General features: G+C 54.2%; 1 protein-coding gene across 1 annotated transcript; it reads right to left on the bottom strand.

The window, feature by feature from the left end:
* Window positions 1–9,991: 9,991 nt before the first annotated feature.
* Window positions 9,992–22,325, bottom strand: pex11b (peroxisomal biogenesis factor 11 beta). Its single transcript, XM_072490647.1, has 4 exons — window positions 22,201–22,325; window positions 15,515–15,630; window positions 12,525–12,726; window positions 9,992–11,666 (listed from the first exon to the last, which is right to left on the bottom strand). Exons 1-4 carry the CDS (start codon window positions 22,254–22,256, stop codon window positions 11,306–11,308), a joined length of 735 nt encoding a protein of 244 aa, XP_072346748.1. The 5' UTR covers window positions 22,257–22,325; the 3' UTR covers window positions 9,992–11,305.

The raw sequence follows: 22,325 nt of genomic DNA, 5'->3' as shown, positions 1-22,325 counted from the left end.
CAGGCACACAGACAGGCAAGCACATGGACAGTCAGGCACATGGACAGTCAGGCACACAGATAGACACACAGTCAGACACACGGACAGGCAGGCACACGGACAGGCAAGCACACGGACAGGCACACGGACAGGCAGGCACATGGACAGTCAGGCACACAGTCAGACACACAGATAGACAGACACACAGTCAGACACACAGTCAGACACACAGATAGACACACGGACAGGCAGGCACATGGACAGGCAAGCACATGGACAGTCAGGCACACAGTCAGACACACAGATAGACAAACACACAGTCAGACACACGGACAGGCAGGCACACGGACAGGCAGGCACACGGACAGGCAAGCGCACGGACAGACAGGCACACGGACAGTCAGGCACATGGACAGTCAGGCACATGGACAGTCAGGCACACAGTCAGACACACAGATAGACAGACACACAGTCAGACACATGGACAGGCAGACACAGTCAGACACACAGATAGACACACAGACAGGCAGGCACACGGACAGGCAAGCACACGGACAGGCAGGCACACGGACAGACACACGGACAGGCAGACACACAGTCAGACACACGGACAGGCAGGCACACGGACTGGCAGGCACATGGACAGTCAGGCACACAGTCAGACACACAGATAGACAGACACACAGTCAGACACACGGACAGTCAGACACGTGGACAGGCAGACACACAGTCAGACACACGGACAGGCAGGCACACGGACAGTCAGGCACACGGACAGGCAGACACACGGACAGACACACGGACAGGCAGACACACAGTCAGACACACGGACAGGCAGGCACACGGACAGGCAGGCACACGGACAGGCAGACACACGGACAGGCAGACACACGGACAGTCAGACACACGGACAGGCAGGCACATGGACAGTCAGGCACACAGTCAGACACACAGATAGACAGACACACAGTCAGACACACGGACAGTCAGACACATGGACAGGCAGACAGTCAGACACACAGATAGACACACGGACAGGCAGGCACACGGACAGGCAGGCACACAGACAGTCAGACACACAGATAGACAGACACACAGTCAGACACACAGATAGACAGACACACAGACAGACACATGTCAACATAAGGTGTCCGCTGTGGTTCCCTGACCAGAAGACTAAAGAATAGGAGCAGAAGGAGGCCATTCGGCCCATCGAGCCTGCTCCGCCATTCAAAGAGATCGTGGCAGATCCGTTGTGATAATCCTCAACTCTCCACGTGAAATGAAATGAAATGAAAATCGCTTATTGTCACAAGTAGGCTTGAAATGAAGTTACTGTGAAAAGCCCCTAGTCGCCACATTCCGGGAACATTCCTGTTCGGGGAGACTGTTACGGGAATTGAACCGTGCTGTTGGCCTGCCTTGGTCTGCTTTCAATCAGCGATTTAGCCCCGTGCTATACCAGCCCCTTCCCCTCCTGACCCCCCGATTCCCTCACTGACTGATTACAAATCTGTGTCAGGCTCGGGCCCAATTCACCACCTGCGGTACAGAGAGAGAGAGAGGTGGGGTCACTTTCCGACTGAGGCAGGTTTCAGGGTCAGGTGTCCTGGGCAGTGGGTGGTGATGGTTGTGAGGGAAGGGGATGATCCGGCACGTACTCTGAGGCCTGAAGTGCTCCAGGAGTGGCTGGGCCCTCCTCATTGCCACTCCAGCCACCAGCCTCACGCCGCTCTCCGCCGCGCCGCAGAAGGAAGAGGTCAGCCAGTTGGCCTGCTTGACATCGGGGTAGGTGCTCAGCACAACCTGGGAGGTCGAATTCGCCAGGGGGAGGTCCCCAACCCGCCAAATGAGATTTGGTTGAAGGAACGAGGGGGAAAAAAAAATCCACCACGGCAATCAATTAAAAACCGTCCCTTTATCCTCGTTTCCAACACGTGGTGCGCACTTCCCGGCTGAAAACCGTTACTTCCTGCCATATTTTTCCATCAATAGAAATTTCCTATGTAAACATGTCACGCTGCAGTTACACTATTTTGCGTGTGGTGGCGCTGTCGAGCATCTCAGCTGAATAAAGACCAGTATGGGCTGCTTGGGCCAAAAGGCCTGCTTGGGAACATCTACCACCCCTTGGTCTAGCCTTCGCTCGATATTACTCAGGGGCAATTTAGCACGGCCATTCCGCTACGCTGCACATCTTTTGGGGTGTGGGGGCGAGACCCGGGTAGCCACGGGGAGATTGTGCCAACCCCGCACGGGGATCGGGTGAAGCATACAGGAGTGTGGTGTTAATGAGGTCAGTCCATAAGAGGGTCGTTTAGGAGTCTGGGTAACAGCGGGGAACAAGCTGTTTTTGAGTCTGTTCGTGCGTGTTCTCAGACTTCTGTATCTCCTGCCCGATGGAAGTTGGAAGAGTGAGTAAGCCGGGTGGGAGGGGTCTTTATGCCGGGTGGGAGGGGTCTTTGATTATGCCGCCCGCTTTCCCCAGGTAGCGGGAGGTGTAGACGGAGTCAATGGATGGGAGGCAGGTTTGTGTGATGGACTGGGCGGTGTTCACGGGCGTTACTCTCTCTCTGTTCAGCGACATTTGAACTCTGCGCTCACCGGGCAAGTTTTCTTTCGGGTAAACCACACAACGGACAGCTTCAAGGTCACTGACCCCGGCGCTGAATCCGCCCTCACCCGATCCCCCGCTCTTGGGGTCACCCCAGCTCGATTCGTGCTTCTCTGGGTCGAGGTAGCAACAGCGGCAGAATCCCACGACGGAATGGAGCTAGGGTCGGGGGTTCATCTGGAAGCGATTCGACGGGGCAAATGGTCCCTTAGTGTTGGGTGGGGTTACTGGGTTATGGGGATAGGGCGGAGGTGTTGACCTTGGGTTAGGGTGCTCTTTCCAAGAGCCGGTGCAGACTCGATGGGCCGAACGGCCTCCTTCTGCACTGTAAATTCTATGATAATTCTATGCCTTCCCTGAATCTTCGGACCAAGGTTTAATTAGGTTCTCGGTGAGAACTTACATTTACGTAGCACCTCTCATGTCATGAAATGTCCCAAGGCACCCTCGCAGGAGAGTTATACATCAACGCAAGGCACCTGGGCCACTTGAGGGAGATATTAGCAGCGCTGTGACCAAATGCGCAGTTAGAGATTGGCATTAAGGAATCTCTCAAAGGATGAGAGAGAGTGAGTGAGACAGAGAAGAGCGAGTGCATGAGGCAGGAGAGAGAAAGGAGAGACAGAGAGAGAAACAGAGAGAGACAGAGAAAGAGAGAGAGATACAGAGAGAGATGAGAGACAGAGGGAGACAGAGATACAGATAGAGAGGAGAGAGACCGAGAGAGACTGTAGCACAATCAATCACTCACGAGGCGAGAAGAGATGAAGTCAATCGATGGTTTTATTACGCAGGCTTGTTCCCCAGCAGCTCGGTTACAGAATGCGGCTGATGGGAGAACTCGAGTTCTTATACTCCACCTTACTGGGTGGAGCCAGCAGGCGGCAGATCCAATCAGGACCCAGTGTCTGTCCACCAATAGCCTCTCGGCATCACTGGGTACCGTACTACCCCTGATACATACCACCACATTTACCCCTTGTTAAAAAGGAACCCGGCGGGATGGTGGGTCGCATGGTGGTAGGGGTTTACAAGGTCGGTACTGGGATTCCATTAACACAGTGGCTATGCATCGATATCAACTGTTAACTATTTACAATGTCGCTTTTACTGGGCTACTGAATTATTTACAGATCTTGCTTTGTCACGCAGATTCGATGAGTCGAGTGGGTGCCTTGGTCGTCCTTGCCGATCATCTCAGCCCCGGTGTTGGTGCAGGCGCTGGCTCGGGCTCTGTCATCTCTGGGAGCGTCGCGATGTTTGTTCCTGTTTCACTACTCCTGGGCGGGCACGGGAGGAGGACCGATCCACCCGGGAAGGGAGCAGCTGTGGGGTGCGCCGGCGGGAGGGAGGGGGTGATTGGTGTTGGGGGGGGGGGGTGTGCGTGGCTCCAGAGGGGGGTCACTGGTGTTTGGGGGGTTTGTGGGGCTCTGGCGGGCGGCAGGTCCCGCAGGGGGACCGTGTCCTGGCGGCCGTCGGGGTACGCCACGTAGGCGTATTGAGGGTTCGCATGGAGAAGATGAACCCTCTCGACCAACGGGTCCGATTTGTGCGCCCGCACATGCTTTCAGAGCAGGATGGGTCCTGGGGCTGCCAGCCAGGTCGGAAGTGACATTCCGGAGGAGGACTTCCTAGGGAAGACAAGGAGGCGCTCGTGAGGCGTTTGATTAGTTGAGGTACACAGCAGCGACCGGATGGAGTGTAGGGCATCCGGGAGGACTTCCTGCCAGCGGGAAACTGGGAGACTTCTGGACCGTAGGGCCAGTAGGACGGTCTTCCAGACCGTTCCGTTCTCCCTCTCTACCTGACCATTCCCCCGGGGGTTGTAACTGGTCGTCCTGCTCGAGGCGATGCCCTTGCTGAGCAGAAATTGACGCAGTTCGTCGCTCATGAAGGAGGAACCCCCTATCGCTATGTATGTAGGCGGGGAAACCGAACAGTGTAAAGATGGTGCAGAGGGCTTTAATGACTGTGGCCGCGGTCATGTTGGGGCAGGGGATGGTGAAGGGGAAATGGGAGTTCCTGGTGGCTGTTCGGACCTCCTCGACGGAGTAGGGGAGGTTGCGGGTCTTCACAAAGTGGTAGAACCGAGTGACCCCCGGGTGGTAGAGGTCCTCGTGGAGGGCTTGGAGACGGTCCACTTGTGCATTGGCACATGTGCCGCGGGATAGGGCATCTGACGGCTCGTTCAGCTTTCCGGGACGATACAAGATCTCATAATTATATGTGGCGAGTTCGATCCTCCACTGCAGGATCTTGTCGTTCTTGATCTTGCCCCGCTGCGCATTATCGAACATGAAGGCTACCGACCGTTGGTCCGTGAGGAGAGTGAATCTCCTGCCGGCCAGGTAATGCCTCCAATGCCGCACAGCTTCTACTATGGCCTGGGCTTCCTTTTCCACTGAGGAGTGGCGGATCTCTGAAGCGTGGAGGGTACAGGAGAAAAAGGCCACGGGTCTGCCCGCTTGGTTGAGAGTGGCCACCAGAGCTACGTCGGATACGTCGCTCTCGACTTGGAAGGGGAGGGACTCGTCAATTGCGTGCATCGTGTCTTTTGCGATATCCGCTTTGATGCGGCTGAAGGCCTGGCAGGCCTCTGTCGACAGGGGAAAGACGGTGGACTGAATTAGCGGGCAGGCCTTGTCCTCGTAGTTGGGGACCCACTGGGCGTAATAAGAGAAAAAGCCCAGGCAGCGTTCCAGGGCTTTGAAACAGTGAGGGAGGGGGAACTCCATAAGGGGGCGCATGCGTTCAGGGTCGGGGCCTATCACTCCATTACGCACTACGTAGCCGAGGCTGGCTATACGGTCGGTGCTAAACACGCATTTTTCCTTGCTGTAGGTGAGGTTCAGGGCGTTAGCGGTCTGGAGGAATTTGCGGAGGTTGGCGTCGTGGTCCTGCTGGTCATGGCCGCAGATGGTGACGTTGTCGAGGTACGGGAACGTGGCCCGTAAACCGTGCTGGTCGACCATTCGGTTCATCTCCCGTTGGAAGACCGAGACTCCGTTAGTGACGCCGAATGGAATCCTTAAAAAGTGGTAGAGCCACCCATCTGCTTCAAAGGCACTGTACTTGCAGTCGCTCGGGCGGATGGGGAGCTGATGATATGCGGACTTAAGGTCCACAGTGGAAAAGACCTTGTACTGTGCAATCCGATTGACCATGTCGGATATGCGGGGGAGAGGGTACGCATCTAGCTGCGTGTACCTATTGATGGTTTGACAATAGTCGACGACCATCCTCTGCTTCTCCCCGGTCTTTACATCTACCACCTGAGCTCTCCAGGGACTATTGCTGGCCTGGATTATGCCTTCCTTCAGCAGCCGCTGGACTTCAGACCGGATAAATGTTCGGTCCTGGGCGCTGTACCGTCTGCTCCTAGTGGCGACAGGTTTGCAATCCGGGGTCAGGTTCGCAAACAAGGAAGGCGGTTCAACCTTGAGGGTCGCGAGGCTGCAGATAGTAAGTGGGGGTATAGGGCCGCCGAATTGGAACGTTAAACTCTGAAGGTTACATTGAAAATCTAACCCCAGGAGAGTGGGAGCGCAGAGGTGGGGGAGGAAATAAAGTCGGTAATTCTTAAACTCTCTCCCCTGCACCGTTAGATTCGCGATGCAGAACCCTTTGATTTCTACGGAATGGGATCCCGCTGCCAGAAAAATCTTTTGGGTACTCGGGAGAATTGAAAGAAAACAGCGTCTTACCGAATCCGGATGGATAAAACTTTCCGTGCTCCCAGAGTCGTACCCGCTAACCAGCATCGTTGTTGTTGCCGTTTGGATCGTCCAGGCCCGCGACTGGTCCAGGGTCACCGAAGCCAGTCGCGGTTGCTGCATCGGGTAGTTTTCTTCAGGCCCCGTGGGGCCGTCCATGCTGGGGTCCTTGGCTGTCAGCCAAGATGGCGGCGCCCATGAATCGCACGCGGCCGGCGGGGCATAAGATGGTGGCGCCCATCCCCCCCCCCCCCCCGCCCGCATGACGAGGCGGAATATCGGGAATCTTCCCTGGGAAAGTTCCTCAGGGAGGGGGCAGTCGATAGATTGCGGGACGAGCAGGAGCCGCTCCTGTCATGCTCCTCCCCCCCCACTCACCATTCTCCGATCGCAGGCTGAGAGGATCCTCCGAGAGGCTTTCAGACGGAGGCGGGGGTCGGAGCAGCCGAGGAGAAAGCGATATCGACGCGGCTGGCGGAGGAAGACAGCGAGGTTTTTGTTCTGCTGGGCTGGACATGCTCCGACCTCCCTGGCGGACGCGTCGGCTCAGCCAGAGGTTAACAATAAAAGGGGTCACGCCGTCGAGAATTGAGCTGAGGCGAATTCATCGCTGGGAGGGTGTTGCAAGCTGTCGGGCGGGGTGGGGGAGATTTTGAGGCAGAGATGAAGAGGTTCCTGGTGGGCCCAGGGGGTTGGGTGATGTTTTTTTGGGGGGTGGGTGAGGTCCCTGTCCAAATCAGCCATGATTTTATAAAATTGCGGAGCAGGTTAGAGGCTGAAGGCCTCCTCTTGCTCGTACGGTTCAGCTGGGGTCCGCTCCTGATCAGAATGTTCGAATACTTCGGGCCTGTCAAGGCCAACATGCGCCATGCCAGGGCTGAGGGAGTGCAGCACTGTCAGAGGGTCAGTACTGAGGGAGTGCTGCACTGTCAGAGGGTCAGTACTGAGGGAGCCCCGCACTGTCTGTGGGTCAGTACTGGGGGAGTGCCGCACTGTCAGAGGGTCAGTACTGAGGGAGTGACGCACTGTCAGAGGGTCAGTACTGAGGGAGTGCCGCACTGTCAGAGGGTCAGTGCTGAGGGAGCGCCGCACTGTCTGTGGGTCAGTACTGAGGGAGTGCCGCACTGTCGGTGGGTCAGTACTGAGGGAGTGCCGCACTGTCAGAGGGTCAGTACTGAGGCAGTGCCGCACTGTCAGAGGGTCAGTACTGAGGGAGTGCCGCACTGTCAGAGGGTCAGTACTGAGGGAGTGCCGCACTGTCAGAGTATCAGTACTGAGAGAGTGCCGCACTGTCAGAGGGCTAGTACTGAGGGAACGCCGCACTGTCAGAGGGTCAGTTCTGAGGGAGCGCCGCACTGTCAGAGGGTCAGTACTGAGGGAGTGCTGCACTGTCAGAGGGTCAGTACTGTGGGAGTGCCGCACTATCAGAGGGTCAGTGCTGAGGGAGCGCCGCACTGTCAGAGGGTCAGTACTGAGGGAGCGCCGCACTGTCAGAGGGTCAGCACTGATGGAGCCGCACTGTCACAGGGTCAGTACTGAGGGAGTGCTGCACTCTCAGAGGGTCAGTACTGAGGGAGCGCCGCACTGTCAGAGGGTCAGTTCTGAGGGAGCGCCACACTGTCAGAGGGTCAGTACTGAGGGAGCGCCGCAATGTCAGAGGGTCAGTACTGAGGGAGCACCGCACTGTCAGACGGTCAGTACTGAGGGAGCGCCGCACTGTCAGAGGGTCAGTACTGAGGGAGCGCCGCACTGTCAGAGGGTCAGTACTGAGGCAGCGCCGCACTGTCAGAGGGTCAGTACTGAGGGAGTGCCGCACTGTCGGACGGTCAGTACTGAGGGAGCGCCGCACTGTCAGAGGGTCAGTACTGAGGGAGCGCCGCACTGTCAGAGGGTCAGTACTGAGGGAGCGTCGCACTGTCAGAGGGTCAGTACTGAGAGTGCCGCACTGTCAGAGGGTCAGTACTGAGAGAGTGCCGCACTGTCAGAGGGTCAATACTGAGGGAGCGGCGCACTGTCAGAGGGTCAGTACTGAGGGAGCGCCGCACTGTCAGAGGGTCAGTACTGAGGGAGCGCCGCACTGTCAGAGGGTCAGTACTGAGGGAGTGCCGCACTGTCAGAGGGTCAGTACTGAGGGAGCGCCGCACTGCCAGAGGGTCAGTACTGAGGGAGTGCCGCACTGTCGGACGGTCAGTACTGAGGGAGCGCCGCACTGTCAGAGGGTCAGTACTGAGGGAGCGCCGCAGTGTCAGAGGGTCAGTACTGTGGGAGCGCTGCACTGTCAGAGGGTCAGTACTGAGGGAGCGCCGCACTGTCAGAGGGTCAGTACTGAGAGTGCCGCACTGTCAGAGGGTCAGTGCTGAGGGAGCGCCGCACTGTCAGAGGGTCAGTACTGAGGGAGCGCCGCACTGTCAGAGGGTCAGTACTGAGGGAGCGCCGCACTGTCAGAGGGTCAGTACTGAGGGAGCGCCGCACTGTCAGAGGGTCAGTACTGAGGGAGCGCCGCACTGTCAGAGGGTCAGTACTGAGGTAGCGCCGCACTGTCAGTGGGTCAGTACTGAGGGAGCGCCGCACTGTCAGAGGGTCAGTACTGAGAGTGCCGCACTGTCAGAGGGTCAGTACTGAGGGAGCGCCGCACTGTCAGAGGGTCAGTACTGAGGGAGCGCCGCACTGTCAGAGGGTCAGTACTGAGGGAGCGCCGCACTGTCAGAGGGTCAGTACTGAGGGAGCGCCGCACTGTCAGAGGGTCAGTACTGAGGGAGTGCCGCACTGTCAGAGGGTCAGTACTGAGGGAGCGCCGCACTGTGGGAGTGTCAGTACTGAGGGAGTGCCGCACTGTCAGAGGGTCAGTACTGAGGTAGCGCCGCACTGTCAGAGGGTCAGTACTGAGGGAGCGCCGCACTGTCAGAGGGTCAGTACTGAGGGAGCGCCGCACTGTCAGAGGGTCAGTACTGAGGGAGCGCCGCACTGTGGGAGTGTCAGTACTGAGGGAGTGCCGCACTGTCAGAGGGTCAGTACTGAGGGAGTGCCGCACTGTCAGAGGGTCAGTACTGGGGGAGCGCCGCACTGTCAGAGGGTCAGTACTGAGGGAGCGCCGCACTGTCAGAGGGTCAGTACTGAGGGAGCTCCGCACTGTCGGACGGTCATTACTGAGGGAGCGCCGCACTGTCAGAGGGTCAGTACTGAGGGAGCGCCGCACTGTCAGAGGGTCAGTACTGAGGGAGCGCCGCACTGTCAGAGGGTCAGTACTGAGGGAGTGCTGCACTGTCAGAGGGTCAGTACTGAGGGAGTGCCGCACTGTCGGACGGTCATTACTGAGGGAGCGCCGCACTGTCAGAGGGTCAGTACTGAGGGAGCGCCGCACTGTGGGAGGGTCAGTACTGAGGGAGTGCTGCACTGTCAGAGGGTCAGTACTGAGGGAGCTCCGCACTGTCGGAGGGTCAGTACTGAGGGAGTGCTGCACTGTCAGAGCGTCAGTACTGAGGGAGATGTGTGAGATTGAGGAACCCCACTTCCCCCTTCCACCGTGAGAATAACTCAATTTTAAACAATCTCTCGGTTGGTCGCGACGTGTTTTGGGATGGATGGTTTGAGACGCGGAAAGATGTCCACGTGGACGCGCACACCCATCGCCTCTGCAACACCAGTTTTATTCAGCAATTAACCCTCAGCCTTGGAAACAGACACCCAGAGTGGAATGATAATTTTAATCACAGATCAGACCCGTGTCCAGAGTGCGTGACCCAGGAGGCCCAAGCCTGCCACCTTGTCTGCCCGTCATCAAAGCCGTGTCACAAGAGCCCGCCGCAGACCCGGGCGGAAGGAGAAGGCGACGTGTCCAGTTTGTGAAGGATTTAACGGCCGCTGCTCATCGGGGGCGATGGGGACTGGGGTGAGAAGAAGGCCCCCTCTGTCTCCCCCCCCCCCCCCCCCGACCAACCGTCGCACACGACGCCCTGCTGCACCTCCTCCTGGGCAGCCGCTGTTGATCAAATGGCCGCTGCAAGCTGATCGACTGGGCTTCACGGACGATCCCCACCCCGCTCGACGATCACATCTTCGCGATATTGTTTTTGGGGCCGTCGTTGATGGTGACGGGGTGGGGAGAGGTGGGTGTGGGGGTTTGAGTATTCCTCAGGCAGCGAGGGGGGGGCGGGGGGGGGGGGGGATGCAGGAATTCTGGGCTGGATGGAGTATCTCTCGCTGCGGATATCAACGACTTTGACAGTGCGGCGCTCCCTCAGGCATACCCTCCAACAGCGCCGTTGCCCCTCATCGTCCTGAGGGGGGGGGGGGGGGGGTTCCCAGGGGAGGTGGGCGTTGGGGGCCGTCGTTGGCACGGGAAGGTAGCGGGAGCCCCCCCCCCTCACACCGATTGAGAGGTCGCGCGGAGTCTTGCTGTGCCGCAAACTAAACGGGAGCGATCGATCCGCAAAGAGCGCCGAAGGTTTGGCGGAGGGCCACGGCCCTCCCACTGAACCAGACACCCTGCTCCGAGCTCGTGCTGCACTCCACAGGTACGACAAGAGGCCGCTCCCTTTCCCCCAGTGCAGAGCTTCCTCAATTCCGGAACGCGGCGGACACCCGACCCAGTAACGTACAATGGTCCTGTTACTGACCTCCACCTCCTGAAGCTGGCCAGAGACTCTCTGCAGTTCTGACCACGAGTTCTTTTCAAACAGATTCTGCTGGTTGCCTGTCAGCCAAGTCAATTCTGTTTGTTGGACAAGTAGATTCTGTTTGTTGTTTGCTAAATAACTAGACTGTTTGCTGCCTGTCAGCCAAGTCAATTCTGTTTGTTGGTCAAGTAGATTCTGTTTGTTGTTTGCTAAATAACTAGACTCTGTTTGCTGTCAGTCCCAAGCGTTAAGTTCCTGTCCTGCCTCCACTGGCCGCGGAGTGGTGTCAACAATTGGTTTTTATTAGTAATAATACAGATGGGAAACAAATTCAGTCTTTCGTTCTGTGCACCGCCCCACCACGCAGGACCTCCCGGACACCGTCAGGGCTTCAGTTTCAGCCAGGGCTGGGAGATGGTAAGAATCGAGAGGACGGACGAGGAGAGGCCGCAGAAAGCCACAACCCCGGGGCTGGTCTTCAGCAGCCCCAGCCGGTCCAGGGGGATGAAGAGGTCGCAGCAGTTCTTCAGGGCGTCCAGCAGCAGGGGAGGGTTGCTCCTCAGCACGTGGCACAGCAGGCCCAGCCGCGCCCGGGCCCTGCCCGCCAGAGCGACGGTGCCGCCGGCCGCCCCTCGGTCGACCTCCGCGCCCACTTTCCCCCGGCTCCGGGCCTCGCGCTCCGCCAGCACGCTGATCTCGTAGGCGTCGCGACTCAGGTTCATGATGAGCGCAAAGAGGTAGTACCTGTGGAGTGGGAGGTGAGGTGGGGGGGGGGGGTGGACAAAAGAACAGAATATGTCAGAAACGCTTTAATATCAGAAAATGATTCATCTTCGAGGAGTCTAGTTATTTAGCAAACAACAAACAGAATTGATTTGTCTGACAGGCAGCAAACAAAGTCTAGGTATTTAGCAAACAAAAAACAAAATCTACTTAATCAACAAACAGAATTGATTTGGCTGACAGGCAGCAAACAGAGTCTAGTTACTTAGCCAACAACAAACAGAATCTAATTAATCAACAAACAGAATTGATTTGGCTGACAGGCAGCAAACAGAGTCTAGTTACTTAGCAAACAACAAACAGAATCCAATTAATCAACAAACAGAATTGATTTGGCTGACAGGCAGCAAACAGAGTCTAGTTACTTAGCAAACAACAAACAGAATCTAATTAATCAACAAACAGAATTGATTTGGCTGACAGGCAGCAAACAGAGTCTAGTTACTTAGCAAACAACAAACAGAATCTAATTAATCAACAAACAGAATTGATTTGGCTGACAGGCAGCAAACAGAGTCTAGTTACTTAGCAAACAACAAACAGAATCCAATTAATCAACAAACAGAATTGATTTGGCTGACAGGCAGCAAACAGAGTCTAGTTACTTAGCAAACAACAAACAGAATCTAATTAATCAACAAACAGAATTGATTTGGCTGACAGGCAGCAAACAGTCTGTTTATTGAGTTCTGGAAGAACGTGCGCGTGTTTTTTTTTTAACAGACGCTGCCCCTTAAACGTTGAATGCGAGGACCCCGATAATGTGGTATGTTTCGCGGGGAGGAAGAGGGGAAGCGGTCCGATGGCGATTGGGCCTACCTGAAGGAGCGCTGGCTCCACTTGTCCTGGTCGAGCGTGGGGGCCAGCCCCACCTTGCCGGCCCACAGCAGGTTGTCACAGCCGAAGTACATGGCCCGGTTCAGGTGGCTGACCGTGACGCAGAAACGCAGTACCAGGTCCGACAGGTGAATGGCCCGCTTGGCGGCCTCCAGCGCCTCCGCAGAGTTGCCCAATCGGAACACTGGGGTGGGTAGCAGGGAGGAGAAGAGAAAGGATGTTGCAACCATTTGCACTGTGACCGCGTCGATTACCGCCTCGGGCGCGACACAGACAATTCAATCCTTCTTTGAGAAACAACACCGCGATGTAAGGCACCCACCGGAGGTGGCAGAGGGAGCCTTGGTCTAATGCTTATTCGAAGGAGGACACCCCCTACAATACAGCCTCCCTCAGTACTGACCCTCCGACAGTGCGGCGCTCCGTCAGTACTGACCCTCTGACAGTGCGGCGCTCCCTCAGTACTGACCCTCTGACAGTGCGGCACTCCCTCAGTACTGACCCTCTGACAGTGCGGCACTCCCTCAGTACTGACCCTCTGACAGTGCAGCACTCCCTCAGTACTGACCCTCTGACAGTGCAGCACTCCCTCAGTACTGACCCTCTGACAGTGCGGCGCTCCCTCGGTACTGACCCTCTGACAGTGCGGCACTCCCTCAGTACTGACTCTCTGACAGTGCGGCACTCCCTCAGTACTGACCCTCCCACAGTGCGGCACTCCCTCAGTACTGACTCTCTGACAGTGCGGCACTCCCTCAGTACTGACCCTCCCACAGTGCAGCACTCCCTCAGTACTGACCCTCTGACAGTGCGGCGCTCCCTCAGTACTGACCCTCTGACAGTGCAGCGCTCCCTCAGTACTGACCCTCTGACAGTGCGGCGCTCCCTCAGTACTGACCCTCCGACAGTGCGGCACTCCCTCAGTACTGACCCTCCGACAGTGCGGCGCTCCCTCAGTACTGACCCTCCGACAGTGCGGCACTCCCTCAGTACTGACCCTCCGACAGTGCGGCGCTCCCTCAGTACTGACCCTCCCACAATGTGGCACTCCCTCAGTACGGAGATTATTCCCGACTGTATTCATAATTTACTACAATAAAAGCATCCTGAGGAAGTTCAGAGTATAGAGGGAGCTTTACTCTGTATCTAACCCCGTGCTGTACCTGTCCTGGGAGTGTTTGATGGGGACAGTGTCGAGGGAGCTTTACTCTGTATCTAACCCCGTGCTGTACCTGTCCTGGGAGTGTTTGATGGGGACAGTGTAGAGAGAGCTTCACTCTGTATCTAACCCCGTGCTGTACCTGTCCTGGGAGTGTTTGATACGGACAGTGTAGAGGGAGCTTTACTCTGTATCTAACCCCGTGCTGTACCTGCCCTGGGAGTGTTTGATGGGGACAGTGTAGAGGGAGCTTTACTCTGTATCTAACCCCGTGCTGTACCTGTCCTGGGAGTGTTTGATGGGGACAGTGTAGAGAGAGCTTTACTCTGTATCTAACCCCGTGCTGTACCTGTCCTGGGAGTGTTTGGTGGGGACAGTGTAGAGGGAGCTTTACTCTGTGTCTAACCCGGTTCTGTACCTGTCCTGGGAGTGTTTGATGGGGACAGTGTAGAGGGAGCTTTACTCTGTATTTAACCCCGTGGTGTACCTGTCCTGGGAGTGTTTGATGGGGACAGTGTAGAGGGAGCTTTACTCTGTATCTAACCCCGTGTTGTACCTGACCTGGGAGTGTTTGATGGGGGACAGTGTAGAGGGAGCTTTACTCTGTATCTAACCCCGCGCTGTACCTGTCCTGGGAGTGTTTGATGGGGACAGTGTAGAGGAAGCTTTACTCTGTATCTAACCCCGTGCTGTACCTGTCCTGGGAGTGTTTGATGGGGACAGTGTAGAGGGAGCTTTACTCTGTATCTAACCCCGTGCTGTACCTGTCCTGGGTGTGTTTGATGGGGACAGTGTAGAGGGAGCTTTACTCTGTATCTAACCCAGTGCTGTACCTGTCCTGGGAGTGTTTGATGGGGACAGTGTAGAGGGAGCTTTACTCTGTATCTAACCCCGTGCTGTACCTGTCCTGGGAGTGTTTGATGGGGACAGTGTAGAGGGAGCTTTACTTTGTATCTAACCCCGTGCTGTACCTGTCCTGGGAGTATTTGATGGGGACTGTGTAGAGGGAGCTTTATTCTGTATCTAACCCCGTGCTGTACCTGTCCTGGGAGTGTTTGATGGGGACAGTGTAGAGGGAGCTTTACTCTGTATCTAACCCCGTGCTGTACCTGTCCTGGGAGTGTTTGATGGGGACAGTGTGGAGGGAGCTTTACTCTGTATCTAACCCCGTGCTGTACTTGTCCTGGGAGTGTTTGATGGGGACAGTGTAGAGGGAGCTTTACTCTGTATCTAACCCCGTGCTGTACCTGTCCTGGGAGTGTTTGATGGGGACAGTGTGGAGGGAGCTTTACTCTGTATCTAACCCCGTGCTGTACCTGTCCTGGGAGTGTTTGATGGGGACAGTGTAGAGGGAGCTTTACTCTGTATTTAACCCCGTGCTGTACCTGTCCTGGGAGTGTTTGATGGGGTCAGTGTAGAGGGAGCTTTACCCTGTATCTAACCCCGTGCTGTACCTGTCTTGGGTGTGTTTGATGGGGACAGTGTAGAGGGAGCTTTACTCTGTATCTAACCCCGTGCTGTACCTGTCCTGGGAGTGTTTGATGGGGACAGTGTAGAGGGAGCTTTACTCTGTATCTAACCCCGTGCTGTACCTGTCCTGGGTGTGTTTGATGGGGACAGTGTAGAGGGAGCTTAACTCTGTATCTAACCCCGTGCTGTACCTGTCCTGGGAGTGTTTTGAATTATAGTTGATCTGCAAGTACTGGATGTTATCAGTGGGATGTGCAGGACATTGCTGAGAGCCCCTGAAGCTGGATGAGGACAGAGAAAGGGGAGGTGGAGAATGTGTTGAAGGTCATGCTGCTATACTCACACTTGCGTCCCAGGCTCAGGTGAGCCTCCAATTGTTTTATGCGGAGAACCAGCTCTGGAGTCGCTCCGCTCTTGTGCAGTGAATACGCCAGCAAAGCAGAGGCGTACTGAGCAGCCCTAAAACACAGAGTTTGAAATCAGGTTACGTCCTCAAAGTGGATTGCATTTGCACCCCCACCCCACCAAAAAGACTCGCTCTCGTGCAACGCGAGCCCCAGACTGTGACAACTCGAATTTCCCGCTCCCCAGGAGAGCCGAGCACGCAATCAACGTCGACACTCTCGGGGCCGGCACTGAGGGAGTGCTGAACTGTCAGAGGCGCTGTGTTGCCGGAGAGATATTAGAGAGACAAATTGGAGGGCCGAAGGGCCTGTTCCTGTGCTGTACTTTTCTTTGTTCTTAGTTTGTTCTTTGAAAGTGGGACAGCAGACTTCAAAAGTAAATCAAACATCCGATGACGTTTTAATACAGTCTGGGAATCGAGAGTTGAAGCGATTGTGAGCCGTTTGCGCAGCTGTCGAGACAGAGAAATCCTAAAGGGGGTGGGGTGAGATCCTGGACTTGCTGTTCAAGGTGGAGTGGAAACGTTGTTCAGAAGCGGAGTTTGTAAAGTCTGAACTGGATTTCCAAATGCAAAGCGCTGAAGGAAAGCATTATCGTGAGAGAAGATTATAAAGCTTGCTTTCGGGATTGCAAGTTTGAAACGCGTGACAATCATCTGGGGGGTTTTCGGAGAACGAATCCGCAGACACTGGCTTGGGTTCTAAGCTAATCCGTGGACTGCTGAGCCAGGGTTCCATCCTGGGATCTTCCCGTTCAGTTATAACATCAACTGGGATCGTAACACTGCTCCTGCGTGCTCGGTTTCTGGTAAATCTCTTCTGCACCCTCTCTGAAGCCTCCACATCCTTCTGGTAGTGTGGCGACCAGAATTTAGGATGGCCAATCCACCTAACCGCCACTTCTTTGGACCAGAATCCTCTAGAGCTCTTCGAGGAGGCAACAAGGAAAGTTGACAATGGGGATGCTGTAGATGTACTATAACTGGACTTGCAGAAGGCATTTGATACGGTGCCACACGAAAGGTTAATACACAAGATAAAATCCCGCAGGGTTGGGAGTAACATGTTAGCTTGGATAGAGGACTGGCTACCCGACAGAGGGTAGTGGATGCCTGGAACTCGCTGCCGGAGGAGGTGGTGGAAGCAGGGACGATAGTGACGTTTAAGGGGCATCTTGACAAATACATGAATAGGATGGGAATAGAGGGATACGGACCCAGGAAGTGTAGAAGATTGTAGTTTAGTCGGGCAGCATGGTCGGCACGGGCTTGGAGGGCCGAAGGGCCTGTTCCTGTGCGGTACTTTTCTTTGTTTGTTCTTTGTTAAATTGCCTCTTAAGTGTCCGGGGATATGCAGGTCGTTGGGGTGATTGGGGGGGGGGGCCTCAGTAGGCTGCCCTTTCAGAGGGGCGGTGCAGACTCGATGGGCCAAATGGCCTCCTTCTGCACTGTACGAATTCTATGGTTCCCAATTAGTCAAACACGATTTACCCTTCATAGATACATAGGAACAGGAGGAGGCCTTTTGGCCCTTCGAGCCTGCTCCGCCATTCATCACCATCATGGCTGATCATCCAACTCAATAGCCTAATCCTGCTTTCTCCCCGTAGCCTTCGATCCCATTCTCCCCAAGTGCTATATCCAGCCGCCTCTTGAATATATTCAATGTTTTAGCATCAACTACTTCCTGTGGTAATGAATTCCACAGGCTCACCGCTCTCTGGGTGAAGAAATGTCTCCTTATCTCTGTCCGAAATGGTTTACCCTGAATCCTCAGACTGTGACCCCTGGTTCTGGACACACCCATCATTGGTAACATCCTCCCTGCATCTACCCTGTCCAGTCCTGTGAGAATTTTCTAAGTCTCTATGAGCTCCCCCCTCATTCTTCTGACCTCTGGCGAGAACAATCCCAACCGAGTCAATCTCTCCTCATATGACAGTCCCGCCACCCCTAGAATCAGTCTGGTAAACCCTCGCTGCTCTCCCTCGAGAGCAAGAACATCCTTCCTCAGAGAAGGAGACCAAAACTGCCCACAATACTCCAGGTGTGGCCTCACCAAGGCCCTGTATAATTGCAGCAACACATCCCTGCTTCTATACTCAAAACCTCTCGCAATGAAGGCCAACATACCATTCGCCTTATAGAACATAGGAACATAGAAAATACAGCACAGAACAGGCCCTTCGGCCCACGATGTTGTGCCGAACCTTTGTCCTAGATTAATCATAGATTATCATTGAATTCACAGTGCAGAAGGAGGCCATTCGGCCCCCTGAGTCTGCACCGGCTCTTGGAAAGAGCACCCCACCCAAACTCAACACCTCGACCCAACACCAAGGGTAATTTTGGACACTAAGGGCAATTTATCATGGCCAATCCACCTACCCTGCACACCTTTGGACTGTGGGAGGAAACCGGAGCACCCGGAGGAAACCCACGCAGACACGGGGAGGATGTGCAGACTCCGCACAGACAGTGACCCAAGCCGGAATCGAACCTGGGACCCTGGAGCTGTGAAGCAATTGTGCTATGCTACCGTGCTGCCCTTAAGAACAAATAAATCTACACTATATCATTTTACCGTAATCCATGTACCTATCCAATAGCTGCTTGAAGGTCCCTAATGTTTCCGACTCAACTACTTCCACAGGCAGTGCATTCCATGCCCCCACTACTCTCTGGGTAAAGAACCTACCTCTGACATCTCCCCTATATCTTCCACCTTTCACCTTAAATTTATGTCCCCTTGTAATGGTTTGTTCCACCTGGGGAAAAAGTCTCTGACTGTCTACTCTATCTATTCCCCTGATCATCTTATAAACCTCTATCAAGTCGCCCCTCATCCTTCTCCGTTCTAATGAGGAAAGGCCTAGCACCCTCAACCTTTCCTCGTAAGACCTACTCTCCATTCCAGGCAACATCCTGGTAAATCTTCTTTGCACCTTTTCCAAAGCTTCCACATCCTTCCTAAAATGAGGCGACCAGAACTGTACACAGTACTCCAAATTTGGCCTTACCAAAGTTTTGTACAGCTGCATCATCACCTCACGGCTCTTAAATTCAATCCCTCTGTTAATGAACGCGAGCACACCATAGGCCTTCTTCACAGCTCTATCCACTTGAGTGGCAACTTTCAAAGATGTATGAACGTAAACCCCAAGATCTCTCTGCTCCTCCACATTGCCAAGAACTCTACCGTTAACCCTGTATTCCGCATTCATATTTGTCCTTCCAAAATGGACAACCTCACACTTTTCAGGGTTAAACTCCATCTGCCACTTCTCAGCCCAGCTCTGCATCCTATCTATGTCTCTTTGCAGCCGACAACAGCCCTCCTTACTATCCACAACTCCACCAATCTTCGTATCGTCTGCAAATTTACTGACCCACCCTTCAACTCCCTCATCCAAGTCATTAATGAAAATCACAAACAGCAGAGGACCCAGAACTGATCCCTGCGGTACGCCACTGGTAACTGGGATCCAGGCTGAATATTTGCCATCCACCACCACTCTCTGACTTCTATCGGTTAGCCAGTTCGTTATCCAACTGGCCAAATTTCCCACTATCCCATGCCTCCTTACTTTCTGCAGAAGCCTACCATGGGGAACCTTATCAAATGCCTTACTAAAATCCATGTACACTACATCCACTGCTTTACCTTCATCCACATGCTTGGTCACCTCCTCAAAGAATTCAATAAGACTTGTAAGGCAAGACCTACCCCTCACAAATCCGTGCTGACTATCCCTAATCAAGCAGTGTCTTTCCAGATGCTCAGAAATCCTATCCTTCAGTACCCTTCTTTACCGCCTGCTGCACCTGCAGCTTACCTTCAGCGACTGGTGCACAAGGACACCCAGGTCCTGCTGCACACTCCCCTCTCCCAATTTACAACCATTCAGGGAGTAATCTGCCTTCCTGTTTTTGCTTCCAAAGTGAATAACCTCACACTTATCCAAATTATACTGCATCTGCCATTGGTTTGCCCACTCGCCCAACCTGTCCAGATCTTGCTGTAGGATCTCTGCTTCCTCGTCACAATTCACCCTCCCACCCAACTTGGTATCAGCTGCAAACTTTGAGATGTTACATTTTGTTCCCTCATCCAAATCATTAATATATTTTGTGAATTTAGCACTGCTGCCTCATGGCGCTGATCCCGGCTCTGGGTCACTGTCCGTGTGAAGTTTGCACATTCTCCCCGTGTTTGCGTGGATTTCGCCCCCATAACCCAAACTTGTGCAGGGTAGGTGGATTGGCCACGCTAAGTTACCCCATTATTGGAAAAAATTAATTGGGTACTCTAAATTTAAAAACTATATATATATTGTGAATAGCTGGGGTCCCAGCACCGACCCCTGAGGTACCCCACTGGTTACTGCCTGCCAATTTGAAAAGGACCCATTAATCCCAACTCTTTGTTCCCTCTCTGTCAACCAGTTTTCTATCCGTCTCAGTACACTTCCCCCAATCCCATGAGCTTTAATCTTGCACAATAATCTGTTATGCGGGACTTTGTCAAACGCCTTCTGAAAGTCCAAATATACCACATCGACTGGCTCTCCCTTGTCAACTTGTACTGGTTACATCTTCAAAAAATTCCAGCAGATTTGTCAAGCATGATTTTCCCTTCATAAATCCATGCTGACTCTGACTGATCCTGCCACTGCTTTCTAAATGTTCCGATATAACGTCCTTGATAACGGATTCAAGCATTTTCCCCACTACCGATGTTAGGCTTACTGGTCTATAATTCCATGCTTTCTCTCTACCTCCCTTTTTGAATATCGGAGTGACGTGAGCTACCCTCTAATCTGCAGGGACAGTTCCAGAGTCTATAGAATCCCGGAAGATGACCACCAATGCATCCACTATTTGCAGACCCACCTCCTTCAGCTCTCTGGGATACAGATTCTCAGGCCCTGGGGATTTATCCGCCTTCAATCCCATCAGTTTTCACAGCACCATTTCTCTACTAATGTTGATCTCTCTCAGTTCCTCCCTCTCACTAAACCTTTCATTCTCCAACACTTCTGGTATCTGATTTGTGTCCTCATTTGTGAAGACAGAACCAAAGTATGTATTCAATTGCTCAGCCATTTCTTTGTCCCTTATTATGCATTCCCCTGTTTGTGTCTGCAGGGGGCCTACATTTCTCTTTACCAATCTCTTTCTCTTCACATATCTATAGAAACTCTTAGTGTCAGTCTTTATGTCCCCTGCCAGCTTCCTTTCATACTGTACTTTCCCCTTCTTAATCAATCCCTTCGTCCTTCTTTGCTGAATTCTAAACTGCTCCCAATCCTCAGACCTGTTATTTTTCTTGGCCAATCCGTATGCTTCTTCCTTGTATCGGATACTATTTCTAATTTCCTTTGTAAGCCATGGATTGGCCCTCTTACCCCCTTTGCTTTTGTGCCAGACAGGAATGAACAGTTGCTGTAGTTCCTCCATGCGTTCCTTGAATGTTTGCCATTGTCTATCCACTGTCATCCCTTTAAGTAACTCTCCCCAATCTATCAAGGCCAACTCACGCCTCACATTTTCCTAGTTCCCTTTATTAAGATTCAGCGCCCTAGTCTCCGAATCAACTACTTCACGCTCCATCATGATTAAAAATTCTATCATGTTATGGTCGCTCATCCCCAAGGGGTCTTGTACAGCCAGATTGGCAATGATTCCCTTCTCATTACACAGTACCCAGTCTAAGATGGCCTGCTCTCTAGTTGGTTCCTCCACATATTGGTCAAGGAAACCATCCCGTATACACTCCAGGGATTCCTCCTCTACGGCATTGTGGCTGATTTGAGTTGTCCAATCTATGTGAAGAGTAAAATCACCCATGATGACCGATAGTTCCTTATTAAATGCATCTCTAATTTTGACTTTCCAAAAGTCCTGTTGTTGCATCCTTAATAATGGATTTGAACAATTTCCCCCCAAGACAGACGGGTCCGTAACTTCCTATCTTCTGCATCCCTCCGTTTTCGAATGAGGGCATCTTCCCAATCCACCGGAACCTTTCCCGCCCGTGTACGGGGAATTTCGGAACATTATAACCCGTGGACCCGCTATCTCCGCTGCCACCTCCTTCAACACCCGAGGATGGAGGCCGTCGGGCCCTGGGGACTTGTCCAACCTTCCATCCAATTGCTTTCCCCCCCCTGGATGGTTTTCAGTTTCCCCTTTTGAACCCTCATCCCCGGGATTCTTGGAGGGGATGGGGGGGGGGGGTGCGTTGGCAGGGTAGAGGCTGAGAGGTTGTCCCCCTCCTTCCCCTCTGGGAGAGTCTAGGAGCAGAAGGGGAGGTCCAGTTGTTGTTGTAATCCCTCTCCCACTCCAGCGCGCTCTCATACCAACTTGATTGCGGGGGGGGCGTGGCCGTTCTGATGGACAGGTCGGACTTGCCAATGAGTTGACGTGGCCGGACCAATGGGAGCGCTCGTGGGGCGGGCAGCAGGTTGGGTTGCGCGCGCAGGCGCACTGAGCGGGAGCCGCCGACGCGCCGCCGCCATCTTGGGAGCCGCTGAGGCAGCGGGAACTCCCCCTCTCCTTCCCTCCGGGGGGGGCAGGAGCAGCCCCGGGGCCGGCTCCTCACCCGCGTCGCTTTCCGTCCTCACCTGAAGAGGCGCTCCCGGCCCTGGCTCTGGGCCGTGAAACGGACCCACTGCTCCATCGCGGGGGTGGGGGGGAATTCAGCCGCTCGGAGGACGCGACCACTTCCGGTGGGGCGTCGGCTTCCGGC

This window comes from Scyliorhinus torazame, chromosome 26 (assembly GCF_047496885.1).
Source record: "Scyliorhinus torazame isolate Kashiwa2021f chromosome 26, sScyTor2.1, whole genome shotgun sequence".
Classification (NCBI taxonomy): Eukaryota; Metazoa; Chordata; class Chondrichthyes; order Carcharhiniformes; family Scyliorhinidae; genus Scyliorhinus; species Scyliorhinus torazame.
Note: the sequence above shows the minus strand (reverse complement) of the source record. Positions and strands in the feature narration are given on the sequence as shown.

Coding starts and splice junctions, on each gene's coding strand:
- pex11b (XM_072490647.1), bottom strand. CDS start 22,256: ATGGAGCAGTGGGTCCGTTTCACGGCCCAGAGCCAGGGCCGGGAGCGC. Junction 15,631..22,200: donor GGCCGGGAGCGCCTCTTCAG/GTGAGGACGGAA, acceptor TCTGTGTTTTAG/GGCTGCTCAGTACGCCTCTG. Junction 12,727..15,514: donor CCTGAGCCTGGGACGCAAGT/GTGAGTATAGCA, acceptor TACCCACCCCAG/TGTTCCGATTGGGCAACTCT.